This window comes from Mastomys coucha, unplaced genomic scaffold (genome assembly GCF_008632895.1).
Source record: "Mastomys coucha isolate ucsf_1 unplaced genomic scaffold, UCSF_Mcou_1 pScaffold22, whole genome shotgun sequence".
Taxonomy (NCBI): domain Eukaryota; kingdom Metazoa; phylum Chordata; class Mammalia; order Rodentia; family Muridae; genus Mastomys; species Mastomys coucha.
This window is the reverse complement of record NW_022196905.1, coordinates 207,777,992-207,792,013: the sequence shown is the minus strand read 5'-3', so window position 1 is coordinate 207,792,013 and position 14,022 is coordinate 207,777,992. Positions and strand designations below refer to the sequence as shown.

The window sequence follows — 14,022 nt, the reverse complement described above, 5'->3', positions numbered from 1 at the left end:
AATGTCTTTGTGAGGCAGAGGGGAGCTTAGCTTATTCTGTGTGGCTCAAATGTGGTTCAAGTTGCTTGGGCACTGGTCCCCAGCTGGATGGTGGTGATGCTCAGGAAGGCTGCAGAGCCTTAGGAGCTGGACTCTCCTAGACATAGTAGGGGCCTTACAGCCAGGCCACTTCCTGTTTACTGTTTTACATTCCTGCCGTATGCTTTCCCTGTCTGCCACATGGACTGTATCCCTCAAACTTTAAGTCAAAATAAATTTGCCTCCCTTAAGTTGCTTTGATCAGGTATTTTTGCCAAGGCAATGAGAAATATAACTAAAACAGTTCTTTAGATATTATATAAACAAATAATAAAAAAGAGCAACATATGGTTCCCAGGGTATTATTGAATTGTTTCTGTTGTGATCATAAAAAGAGAAAGAGCTGTAAGAATATGTTCTGGTGGTTTGGGGGAAGGGGTTGCCTCAGTGGGCCCTGTGCTGAGGCATCCCTTCCCTGAGAGGCCAGCCACACAATGGACGATGATGACGACGACGACGACGACGACGACGACGACGACGACGACGACGACGACGACGACGACGACGACGATGACAGAGGTATAGTATAGAATAGAATTTATTTAGGGAATGGGGAGGGGAGTTAAGAGAGTAGTAGAGGCAGAGAAAGGCAGAGGAGAGTGTAGAGAAGTAGAGGCCAGGCACGGCCATGTGGAGAGAGGGGGGAAGGGAATGGGAAGAGACAGGGAGCAAGGGGGCAAGAGGCAAGAGAGCAAGAGAGAGAAGAGAGGCAAGCAGCCCCTTTTATAGGGCCAGGCTTATTTGGCTGTTGCCAGGTAACTGTGGGGAGGAGCACACCTGGCTGTTGCCAGGTAACTGTGGGGAGGAGCACACCTGGCTGTTGCCAGGTAACTGTGGGGAGGAGCACACCTGGTTGTTGCCAGGTAATTGTGGGGAGGAGCACACCTGGCTGTTGCCTGGTAACTGTGGGGAGGAGCACACCAGGCTATTGCCAGGTAACTGTGGGGGTGAAGTTCAGACAGAATACCAACATTTTCTCCTCAAAATGTGTGTTGAGATCTCATAGATACAGTTAGTTTAGGTAAGGCTACAAGGGAGTATGAGAGGTGTCCTGGGGTGGAAAATGGCAGGAGACACAGGGAGATACTGGAGCTAGGAAAGTCGGTGAGCACTGGACACCCAAAACTTGTAAGGGCAAAGGACTCAGTTCTGAGGGACAGAATTACAAGGCTGTGGTGACCCTGAGACTGGATCTGAACCTTTACAGACTTCCTTCTTGGACACCAGTTTGTTACCTTTTGCTATACCACCCTAGGATGTAAATACTCAAGGCTTGAGCCATGTGTGCAGCAGTGATTACAAAGACATCGCCAGAGTAATTTGTGGTGTTTAAAAAAAAAAAAGAAAGAAAGAAATCACGCACAAGGATGAGATAAAAATGTGAGATAAAGTGGGCTGAGGCCCACTCTGCTGGATTCAATCTATGTGGTGGGACTACAGTCACATGGCATTGCCATCTGTTCAGAAAACTCCCCATCATGATACTTGAAATGTCACCATGAGGGACGGAGGGTCCACCATCTCAGAGAGGCACAAGTGAAGCAGCTTTCATGAAGATGTGTGAGTTAGCAACTTGTTGTCTCCTTTGACAGGAGGATGAGCCCTGGGCTACTACGGGAGTTTAAGTAAGAAAGAATAAGGGGTTTGGTAGGGGCCGAGATTAGAACTCTGAATCCACAGAGATGCAATGACCATGAGCTATCAACTCAGTGAACATGGGAATGGAGCCTGTCTTGTGCATAAGCAGTTCATTAGCACACATTTATTGAGCAGCTAAAAGGCTTTATCATACCATCTATGTACACATATATCATTTACATCGATCACACTATTTCCTCAGTACTAGGAACCAAAGTTGGGGCTTTTGAACATGCTGAAAAAGGTCCTACCACTAAACTATAACCCCAGTCCTTGTGTGTCTGTTGTTAGACTTCTATTTGAATGCCTTCTTTCTATGAGCACACACCAGGACTTGCTGTTCCATCAGTCTAGTCAAACTGACTTCATCTTTCCAGGCCTAATTAATACGCCCTACCTCTTGAAGGTCTCCCCAGCACTGCCCGCCCCCCTCTTCCTTCATGTTCATCTCTAAATGTTTAACATCACTGATCTAGGCTTCTAGTCTATGGGGATCTAATGGGGGACTCCCATGTGTCAAGTTTCTTTAGGCATGAAACGACACCCTTAGTTTCTAGTCTTCTTAGACAGCTATTTCCAAAGTACAGCATGACACCAGCATGGGGCGCTCACGGAATCCAACAAAATGGCCTGGTCTTATTCCAACACCAGGAGCACAAATCTCAAGCACAGGTCACAACACAAGCCCTGCCACTTCAGCACCAAGACAGAACAGAACCTAAGTCTCAGATCCTCAACCTGCTCTTTAGACCTGCCTCACAGGGCTGTCATGAGAAAATGTGTGAAATACATGGCATTAGGCCTGGAATAAAGCTAACAAATGTTACAAATATTTTATTATGATTAAACCAATAGCTGACCAGTGAGAGTACAAGAAGTTCAGAAGCTAACAGTTGTTTCTACGGTTTGGTATATCAAAGTTAATCTTGACCTGATTTGTGATGAACTGACCTCAGCTCCAGCACCCTCACCCCAGGTTTCCGTTCTCAGAAAAGCCACCCCAGCAGAGTCCTGAGTCACAGAAGTCTATCTCAGGTAAAAAAAACCACTTTGGGTCTTGATTTGAAGGGAGGCAGGGTCAGGCGGTGGGAAAGGTCACACAGATAAACCTTACTTCCTTACTTTTGCTTAAAATCACTGAGGTATTTATTATTATCTCAAATTCTAAACTTAATAAGATAGACAAAACTGTAAGGCGTCATTACTATATTGAATTTATAACAACAATTTCTGCTCCCACTGGGCTAAGTAGCATTCCACAGCACACCGGCCAGACTCTAGGACACAACATGTGACTGCTGACTGGAGCCCGGGGTTCTGGGAGGTGTGGAGCTGCGACTGCTGACTGGAGCCCGGGTTCTGGGAGGTGTGGAGCTGTGATTGTTGACTGGAGCCCGGGTTCTGGGAGGTGTGGAGCTGCGACTGCTGACTGGAGCCCAGGTGCCCGGGTTCTGGGAGGTGTGGAGCTGTGACTGCTGACTGGAGCCCGGGTTCTGGGAGGTGTGGAGCTGTGACTGCTGACTGGAGCCCGGGTTCTGAGAGGTGTGGAGCTGCGATTGCTGACTGGAGCCCAGGTTCTGGGAGGTGTGGAGCTGCGACTGCTGACTGGAGCCCGGGTTCTGGGAGGTGTGGAGCTGCGACTGCTGACTGGAGCCCGGGTTCTGGGAGGTGTGGAGCTGTGACTGCTGACTGGAGCCCGGGTTCTGGGAGGTGTGGAGCTGCCTCCCTTGACAAGCAAGGCTCTGGGCAGCTGGCTCACTTGGAGCTCTGGCTAAAACATTAACGCTTCAATCTCCACCAGTCATTTGTTTTCATGGGTAACATACACCTCCACTGTGCTCACGGTGACCTGGCATGCCACTCACATCTGAACCTGGCATCCATTAGAAATGTAACTGTTAATATAAACTACTATGTGACCCTCTTATTCCTGTTTTATTAGTGGAATATGGACAATAACACTCAAATCACGAAATCACTTTATTTGTCTTCCAGATTACTATCTATTCTTCAGCATCATATTTTAAAGGTATTTGCTGGGGCCCATAAAGACTTCTCAACAGGAAGTAAGTGAAAGTACAAAGCTAGAAACCCCTACTGAACTCTATAAATAACCACCGTCAAATGTATCACACTCTAAACTAACGTGAAGTTAGGGCCAGCTTGAACACAATGACCTTTGGGTGACACTATTCAAATTATGGCAGGTGATGTAGCAAGAAAATCTTTTGCCCCTAAGATCTATGCTTCAGTAGGTTGCCCCAGCAGAGAGGGTCCCCTGCACTTTACTGTTTCTGATATTTCTCGTCCTGGCTTTTCAGAGACCATAGAGTACTACAAAGGACTGCCAGCAGGGACAGGACGGCTCAAGTTCAATTGTGCGTAAAACCAAAGGTCAGATGTTATCTTGCTGTGTAATACTTACCAAAGCATATCAATAAAAACACACCCGAGGTCACGGAATACATATTCTGTTATGTAAATCTATCAAAAAAATTCATTCCTGCATTCAACTGTGTTAGATTTTTGCCCCCTTGCCATATGATTAGAAAAATAGAAGACAAATGTACCCTACTTGAAACTAAAAATAAGGTTTTTTTTTTTTAAACTTTAAATTTTTAGGATTTTTATTTACAAAATGGATTGACTCTTGTTTTGTACAAATTAAAAAACCTGAAGTCTTAAAAATAGAAGTAACTTCTGACACTTTTGGGACTTTTAAGCAACCAAGGGAGTAAGAACTTGTTTTCCTTCTTTATCAGCACTGGTCTGGCAGCGCTTGTCATGGCTGAGCCGCTGGTGGCCGGGAGGTCCTATCAGGTCAGAGTCTGCAGGAGCAAGATCTTCTCATTAATGCAGAAGCGATGCAGTACCACCATGAGGTTCTCACCACAGCGGGAGACCTGGCGCTCCATGGCCAGGCGGAAGTCCTCCTTTACACCTTTGGTGATGCCTCGAGTGACTGTGTGGTGCCTGAGGTCAGTGAAAGGGAAACAGAAGAGAGCTCGGTTAAAAGCAGCACCATGACCTAGTGTTACCTGGGTAAGAATCAGCCTGCCTCATAGCTAAGTGTGGTCACGCATTTAAACCAAACTTAAAAAGAAAAGCTGCAACCAGATAACCACTCCTGACCATTCTTCTCAGGCTCAATGCTAGGCAGACACCTTTCCTGTCCTAGACTGGGTCATTTTACACAGCCAAATGGTAAGGGAAGTGTCACCTGCTTCGCCTCTCAACTCCTGAAGCTCACACAATGCAGTGCCCTGGGGAGCTTTAGGGTCCACCTTCCCCAGCCTCACTGTGCTGGAGACCAGGCCACAGACCAGAGACAACAGTAGGAAGAGGGAAGCATATCCCGGTCACCAAGGAGCTCTCTGGCAGGCCTTCCTTGGTTGCTAGGTGCAGAGACGCTTAGGCCTCTACACAGCCGCTGGGGTCCCCGGGTGCAGGCCTATACCCAGGGAGCCAGGGCGGGGCAGGTCCTTTGGGTGCCGTGTCCATCCAGACTTTTTTCCTGAGACAGAACCGTGTCACAGGTTGGAAAGGTACAATCACTGCCTGTGAGGTGCCATGTGCTTGCTCATCTGTGGGTGGGTTAAGTGGGAGCAAAAGCCAAGAGGTGTCTAACTGTGCCCCAAGAGCCATGCGTCAGGACGGGAAAGGACAAACAGAACCCCAGAAATAAGGACAACAAAATGAACAGAGGAAAAGGGAAGTCCGGCAAACTTTGGTGGACTTGACCACAAACAGAGGAGTTTTGGCTGCTAGTTTGGGAATGTGACAATTTCAGACAAACAAAAGCTACCTCTGTTCCCCTGGCACCCCCTCACCCCCTGACTCTCCTCCAAGTCACAAAGTTTTCAAGTATCGAGGCTGCGGCTATCACTCTAAATGCTTGTGCTTCTGAACCACATTATTATGTAGAAAGTGAGCAGGAGTCACAGCCCAGCAGTGCAGGAGGAAAACTGGTGGTGTTTAGACTAGTGAAAACAAGCCTCTGGGGAGAGCCCAGACACTCGAAAGGGCCTCCTTGGGAAGACAGCAGGGCCACGAGAAAACACAGTTGTGCACGTACATTTCCAGTCTGGCTGGTTAACTCAGGTAGGTGTCTCTGAGGGCTAAAGGTCTGGGTCCTGCTGGGCACAGACGGATGCACACTTCCTTATGGTGCCCCGAGATACTTCTAACCTGGGTCCCTGGGCTGCAACCCAAGACTGAGCCAAGTACAAGTTATAGTCATCTGCAGGCCGTATGGCAGAGGACATACTCTCCCCTAATATACAAAAGGCACAATTAAATATCTGCTTGTCATGGTCCTGTGGGATTGCCTCCACACATTAACAGCAACACAACTCAATATATATGCATCGGAGCCTCTATGCAAGTCTGGACGATGTCAACTACGGTCATGCTCCACATGCAATGACTGACTGCATTGGTCCCTACAGCCTGGGTATGTAGCACGTAGGTTTGAGTAAGGGCACAGTATGATGGCCATGCAATAGCACAGTGCATGGCAGGTGTGTCCCTGGTGTCAAGTGGCACATAGATATAGCTAGGTCTTATGGCTTAAGAACTGGAGAATCTAGCCGAATAAGCGGCATCATTTTAGCTTACTTAGGAAATATTGACGGTTCAGAGAGGAAAGGTCTGAAGCTTTAAGGCAGGGAAGGACTGTGTGAATGTCTGTTTAGAGCACAAAACATCCTGGTCACTAATATGGAAATCTACAATAAGTTTACTTGTGGCACATGTATGTCAAGGTCCTTAAATATTCATGACCCAAACCCTTGCATTATATTAAAACAGAATCACAGCTTAGCTTCTAATACTCACTTAGTCTAATACAGTTTTATCAAACATGTTTCCCTCCCCAAATCCGTAATGATTTTTAAATTCAACACAAACACACTGGCAACTCATGGAAAAAAAATTAAACATGTTACAATATTTACAACCGGATGGTTTGCCAAGGGATGCAGAACAAATTAAAAACAAATAAATAAAGCATGAAAAAGAGCACCGAGGGACAAAGAGCTGAAAACCATGGGCGGGAAAACATGTGACAAACAGCACACTATGAGCAGGTGTTTTTCCACTTGGTACCTGTCAGCAGTCTGTATGCTGGGCTGAAGCACAGGTAAGAATTCCTGCTGCAGCAACCCCATGGGAGGGCTAGAAGGCCTTTAAAAAACAGCAAACAGCAGCATTCAAACACCCACACCAGCTCACCCTGCACTGCAAAAACAACACTCCAGAGAAGATACACGAGACTGGAAGCGGACTGTACAGAAACTTTAACCTCCACAAGCCCCTGGCCGTGGTGTGTCTTCAAGGGACTGGGAGAAGCTGAGGGCCCCACCGCACTTGCTGCTGGTGCCAGTCTAGAGGCATCTTGGCTGCTGGTCCCAGAGCTCTGCCCACTTGTGATTTGGCTCGGTGAGGAGGGGGGAGCTGAGATGGTAGTGGGGAAGGCTAACATCTGTGAAGGTCTGATTAAAAACCCAGCCTCCTTCACTCACTCTTCTCATGCCCACACGTCCCAGAAATACACCTGGAGACACCAGCTAGCCACCTCTGGCAGGACTCAAGCCCTGAACTGAAAGGCCCTTCAAAAAAGGGCTCAGAAGGGCTGGCAATGTTTTCAATAAAGAAAGGGTGAGTTTCAGATTTGGGGGGGAAAACAAGGCTGGGACCCATGGTTTTCCAGGATTCTGTAATAAAGATTTAGCACATTAGCTGGTAGTCACCCCAGAGAATCTCTTTTTTCCACTTTGATCCAGTCTAATGCAACTATGGTACTGTGGGTATCAGCATAGAAACATTTCTCTAATTGAACACAAATCAGAACAACATATCTATATAACAAATGAAGAACTGATGCTCCTTTTGGCCTGGCACCAAGTGCCTGCTGTTTGTACTGTACCTGCTTGCATCCGAGATGCTACAACTAGGACGGACTCACAACCTTACCCCAAGGGGAGGAGAGGTACACTGCTCACAACATCTCTGCCACTCATCTGGAGGGACCACCCAAAAGGTCTGCAATGGCTTCAGAATTTGTTTGGAACCCAAAGGGAAAAGGAATATAGATAGTTTTATTCAAGAGTCTAATCACACCTCAGTCAGTCAAAGCTCTGTCTTATGCAGTTTGAGTCTCTTGGTGTCACTTAGGTAGATTATCTAAAATACAGATTTCAAATTCATATTGAGACCTCACAGAGAACATTCCTACAAGGTCAAATCACTGGTTAACAATCCCTAGTCCTTTGTCCAAGCCCAGTTAACTGTGAGTTTTTAGGAGGCTTATCTTCTACAGAAAGTTCAAGGAAATTTTGGTTGATCAAAGTGGGAGAGCCTTGGAAAGCAAGACAGAGGCTTCCTTGTACAAGTAACTCTTCCAGTGACATTATCTGGGCAGCTGATACACATCCTCACTTTAAATTCCAAGTCCTAGGGACTATCTGCAGGTCAACACTGTTCAAACCAAAAGAATATGGGGAAAGCAGAAAGGCCCAGTACAGTGAGGCCGGAGTTCAATTGTTGAGGTCTGTGGAGTCATTCCTTCACACTGCCTTGGACATTCTCTTAGTCATGTGGCAATCCTCTGCAGATCCACCCTTGGTAGGGACAGTTTGGTTTTAGGACTATCTATAGTATGGCATTTTGAATGGTGGGTTATTGATGAACGAAAAAGCCTTGCTAAGATATGTCAGCATAATCACTTTCAGAACCTTGAAGTCCCTACAGAATAGGGGTGACCTGGGTTTCCATATATACAAGCAACCTATTCTTACATGTGGTTAACAACGCTTGGAACCATGCAGTTATGTCCCCCATGACTTTGGTTCATAATCAAAGTAGTAAATGGACATGGGGGGAAGACAGTGTCTAGGACAGCCTGCCTAAGCAATCTATCTAATCTACAAAAGTCCTCATATACTCCTAACCATTTCCTTAGTCTCTTATAGGAACTGTTAAGGCATGCAATATCATTTACAGGATGGGGAGGGGAGCTCCCAGTCTTCTTCCTGTTCTTTAGGACAGATTCTACTAGGCCCTACTCTTGCTAAGACACAGTGAGGAAGGGATGCTCACTATGGGCCTAATTTCTAAGTTACAGAAATCCAATATAAGCATTTCTTACCTCTATCCTCCAACACCCCTAAGACTGTACAAAGAGCAAAGTAAGGACTTTTGATTCCAATATTTAAAAACTTGCTTCTGCCAAAACTAAGGGACAAAGCAGGTTTCCAGTCTCAGCAATGCGCTTTCTGTTCTGGGTTCAGTCTCTTGGTATAACTCTGATACTGACTGACAAATACATTGAGTATGCAGGCAGTAGTAAGCACATGGTGCTTACAGTGGACAGACAGGATCTATCAGCCAAACTGCAGTGCGGACCGAGGAGAGAAGCAGGTTTTACGAGCTATTTAAACATCACAAGTGGTCACTAACTTGATGTTTTCATCTAAGATGACCTGGGTTTCTGTAGAAAGGGTTCAGGGGCACACTGGGGATGCACTTCCACAATCATTTTTGGGGAGCAGGTGTGTTTTAGAGGCACTAGAACCAGCTAATTTGCTTTGTACTGCACAAGCAATGAGGAAGCTCAGAAAAGCTTAACACAGTTTCTAAATAAAACCTGTGGGTCCTCCCAATATAATGTCAAGCACAGCTGCTTTCCATCAAATCAGAAATGAATACTAAATTTCGGAAAGGAAAAGACGTAGAAATTTCTGTCTAGTAGAAAATTTCCAAAGTAACAAAGAAATCCCAATTTAAGCAACATTTCCCCCTCAGAAATGTAGCTAATAAATGCATGTCTTTAAGACACCCAGAACAAGTAGCCCCTGGAAAACTGAGACCAGTTTGGAATCCTTTCCATTAAATTTCTGAACGGTACAGAAATTTACAAATAAGTCATGCAGCACATGAAAGGTGAGCTATGAAGAACAAAAGATCATCTGCTTACTTGATCAGCATTCCTTGATTTGGGAGTAATTCCAGATGAATCTTCCCTCCTTCTTGGGTTCTTAAATAAGCAAATTCCTCCAGCATATCAATGTCTGCGGGCCAAATTCAGGTCGACCAACAGGTAACACACTGCCCGTCCTCCCGAGGAGACAGCTCTGAGCAAAGAGCCTGCGCATCACCCTCAAACCATGAGCCTGCGCATCACCCTCCAACCATGAACCGCGGTCAGTTCCTGATATTAACTAAACTGCCCTATGAAAAGGAAATCATTGCACAAGATCTGCCAGGCTGGGATGATACCGTCACTCAGTGACATGTGTGACTCATGTCTCGCATGGACTGCATGTGCTTAAGCTTCAGACCCATCAAACTGGAAAGCATTAGCACATGGTTTTCCTGGAGAGATAATTAAACAGATTCTACATGGCCATACTAGCAGACAGTATGAGTTGGGAAGGGTGGTTGCTGACAGAATATGAGTTAGACAAAGAAAGATTATTTCTTCAGACCCAGCAGACAATGTCTTTCAGATGTCTGAGAATCCAGAGAATTCCATACACAATGTTAGATGATGCATTCTTCTGGGAGAAAGTTATGTAAACTTTAAAAAAAGTTTATGTAGTCTTTAAAAAAAAATACTAAAAACCGCTGATCAGGCATTTGAGAGATCGTACTATGAAAAGCAAAGAAATGAAAGCAACCAAACCCGGCTGTACCCTCCATTCAAAGGCTGTCTTCCCTTATGAACTTGTGAAGTCAAGTGCTGCCCAATTCACAGAACAACTGCCGCATTAGTATAACCTTTGGCAGCTTAGCTGGTGCAGGCCCAGTGCTAACACCTGATCCCAGGGGCAGCCTCTGTCCCAGAGGAGGCCACTGGGGACACTTTTTCCACAGAAAAGGGCCAAGGTCTATGATAAATCAACTGCTCTGGGCTGGCCAAGAACTCATAGGCTATTTTAACTGTAGGCACCTTGGCTACCTTCTTGGAAGCGAACAACAGGCACCAACTGCCCTGATTCCTTGAACTGTATGTAGCTTTGAAACTTCACTTGACTCTCACAAAGCAACTGCCACAGCTCCATTTCTGATCCTCACTCCTCCTCCTTTCCCCACAAACAGTAAAAGCTGAAGAGATCCTAGTGTACGATGCCCTTGAGCTAAACATTCAGAAGCGACGGTGTCCAGAGGAAGGATACTTGTAACGTAGCTGAAGAAGTTCTCATACTGGAAGTTTCCTTGCTGGCAAATCTTACTGATGGCTTTCAGGAAGAGGTTCTCTCCCCGTGGCCACTCCTGCTGGAGCAGTACAATCACATGGCCCAGCGCCATGTCGTCTCTGTTGTCTGTAAAAGCTCTCAGCTGCAAGACAAAGTTTTATATAGAAGAAATAAATCCAGGAAATATAGGCCATACCAAATAGTACCTCCTAAAAAGGGGCTCCATGTATCAGAATATGCTATAAACCATTATTATTAAGACAAATTGTTGTTGTTAGACACCACACTCTTCCAACGAGGGTGGATTCTAAAGAAGCCTCAGGCCCCCTCTGAGGACTGTGCACAGCAGTAACAAGTTTTTAAATCAAAGTTGGAGGTGAACAGGTAAACAAGGAGTGTTTGAGTTTGAGAATCAGGGATAGAGAAGGTTGAGTATTCCTACACAGTGAAGAAATTAAACAGGAATGTTTGGTTATTGTTTTGTTCTTGTCCTATATATTTGAGACAGGGCCACAGGTATCATTGGATGGCCCTACATTTGTTCGAGAGCTGAGGATATGCTTAATCTTTTTGATCTTTCTGCCTCCACTTCCCAAGTGCTGAGATTATAGGTATACCCAGCTTATGCAGTGGCAGGAATTGAACCCGGGGTTCATGGATGCTGGGCAAGCACACTATCAACTGAGCCTTCTTTTCAACCTTAGAGATATCTTTTAAGGGACAACTATGAGTGGAAAGATGGGCAAGAAACCATCACAGAAGGGCTGGAGATGATGGAGCTTGGAAGAAGGAAAGACAGCAAGCAATAAAGTGTAAGCTACAGACAACACCAAAGGTTTGGCTTGACATGGACAGCTGCACAAAATCACACTTCAGAGGGCATCTCTGGTTCCAGGCAGTGCTTGGTTAGTGTAGGACTACTGCAAACAGCAGTAAAGTGTACTGTTGCATTTCACACACAAGCTACTGAGACAGCTATACTCCAACTCCAAAGCTCTACTGCACTGTAGCCAAGGGTGGTGGTACCTTCAAGAGTCTTGGAGCCTTTCCAGTGCTACTGGGCCTTTGATGGTGCTGACCCTCATGTCTAAAGGAATTAACTTCTCATACACTGGAGACCCCAATATTTATTTACCTTCTTCTGTAGTTAATACATTCTGACATACACAACATCAAAAATTTTACCATAACTGGCAAGGGGATTTGCTTGTCTTCCCTATTATTTATTACGCATATATTTCTCAAGGACAGGGCTTATTTTCTACTCACCTTTGTTTAGTGAGGTTGAATTAAAAACAGAAACAAAAGCAAAACCCACTTGTTAATTCCTAGCCCACAAGCTTTTCCCATCTGCCTTGTAAGAGTATAAACAGTATGAACAAGGCTCTTAATTCACGCCAGTTCATCAGGAGTGTTTCAAAGGAGCATGCTTCTTGCTTGTCCCATTTTAAGCTCACCTTAAAGCAGGCTAGCATCAAGTGCAGGCAGTACGGCATAATAGCCTTACTGGTACAGGGCAGAAGCTTCAGATCCACACCTACCACAGAGTCAGACTGTTAGTGACTATTACCATCAGAGACAACAGTTTTGACAAACAGATGTTTCACATGCTCCCTCAATAAGATAAACATGTCGCGGAATTCGAGACACAGGGGACAGCAATTAATCTTGTAATGATGACACTGGTTTTTTGCTCTCTAGAGTTCATTTCTCAATTTTCCTTCCTATTCTATCAAGTAATCACTGTATTTCAAATATGTACAATGTTATATAAGGGAATCTCACAAGCCCAATGTGCTTGGTGCTCAGCTTCTGTGTGTGTGTAAATATTCAGCCTGCATATATGTACATGTACCGTATGTGTTCAGTACCTGTGCAGGTCCGACAGGGTGTTGGACCCCGGAGCTGGCAGTACAGATAATTATAAGCTGCCATGTAGGTGCTGGGAACATAACCTAGGTCATCTGCAAGAGCGCTGAGCCACCTCTCCAGGCCCTGGTCTCCCAGTTTTATAAAACGCTAACATGTGGCTTTAAATTTTAAAGATTTTAATACAAATTATTACAAAACTGTAGGGGCTTCTTATACTGTCTTGTCTTTTCCTGCTCCGGGGCAGACACAATTCTGAGTGTGGTGACCGTCACTTCTATGCAGTCTGCATGTTCCTGCAACTCCTATGGAATCTGGGTGCTTCTGCACATGTATTTAAAAACAACACACAAAAATAAATGTCTGGCATGTTTTCAGCCTACTATGTCAAATAGTATCATAATGTAGGTACCTTCTGCAAACTGACTTTTGTATTCTACCTTCTGTGTTTCAGGTTGGTCAACAAGGAATTTCCAGGATTACAAGGAATTCTATTGTTCACACATATAAAAAAGGGAGTCATCAGTCACAGCTAGTTCATGGGATTTCTCAGTTTTCACTATTAAACACAATGTTTGCTTGAACACATTTACAGATGAGTTTATGTGTACTTGTAAGAAAAACTTTAAGCAATGACTTTTAAATCATAAAAATCTCAATCTTTTTCATTATGGCTGTGCTTTTTAGATCTTAAATCTTCCTCTACTCAGAGGCAAAAAGTAGCAAGAAAGAAATATCATAGGGATCCTCTTTGACACACGATATATCTAAAATGAAACATTCATCATTTTCAGTATTTATCCTTTGTACTTGAAGGGCAAGAACATTCCATTCCATCAAAAAGAAGCATTTCTCTTTGGAACTCATGACCCAGTCTGGAAACCACTGGCATACAGTAGCAGCTAGAGATGAGGATCAGAGCAGGGTGCTCATCCTGGAGGACCTGACTGCTCTGTACTTACCATGTGTTCCATCACCCCCACTTGGGACCAGTGCTAAGCAGTCCTGGTTTCTGCGAAACAGTGCTTCCCCATGCCAGTTTCAAACGCTCAGGTCCCTGACAGGGCGGGCAGCTTTTCAGTTGGTGTCAGCTCTTTCTGCTGACTGCTGCCCATGTTTTTTTACTTCTTCTCCTCGGATATACTGGCTGGCTGGGTTTTATTCACCTGAAGGATCTTACTGAAACTTCTAGATGCCACATTTTTATTGACTGTAGTTGCTACATAATCTTGTGTCAGTG

General features: G+C 45.1%; 1 protein-coding gene and 1 long non-coding RNA gene across 9 annotated transcripts in view; one reads left to right on the top strand and one right to left on the bottom strand.

The window, feature by feature from the left end:
* The first annotated feature begins 2,552 nt into the window (after positions 1-2,552).
* LOC116069411 lies at positions 2,553-4,834 on the top strand. The gene is made up of 4 exons (XR_004110016.1): positions 2,553-2,751; positions 3,712-3,745; positions 4,038-4,110; positions 4,479-4,834. It is a non-coding gene; the product is annotated as an uncharacterized LOC116069411 (long non-coding RNA).
* Positions 2,853-14,022, bottom strand: part of Ints10 (integrator complex subunit 10) — a 34,174-nt gene continuing 23,004 nt past the window's right edge. For 3 of the 8 annotated variants that reach the window (XM_031340003.1, XM_031340005.1, XM_031340009.1), the window contains exons 14-18: positions 12,371-12,450; positions 10,893-11,055; positions 9,692-9,785; positions 6,823-6,900; positions 2,853-4,689 (exon numbers count right to left, since the gene is read on the bottom strand). In XM_031340003.1, coding sequence (XP_031195863.1) covers positions 4,533-4,689; positions 6,823-6,900; positions 9,692-9,785; positions 10,893-11,055; positions 12,371-12,450 — 572 coding nt within the window. In that variant the 3' untranslated portion in view covers positions 2,853-4,532. Of the gene's footprint in view, positions 4,690-6,822; positions 6,901-7,689; positions 7,768-9,691; positions 9,786-10,892; positions 11,056-12,370; positions 12,451-14,022 lie in introns of all 8 variants that reach the window. The other 5 variants (XM_031340004.1, XM_031340006.1, XM_031340007.1 and 2 more) reach the window with 3 other exon arrangements.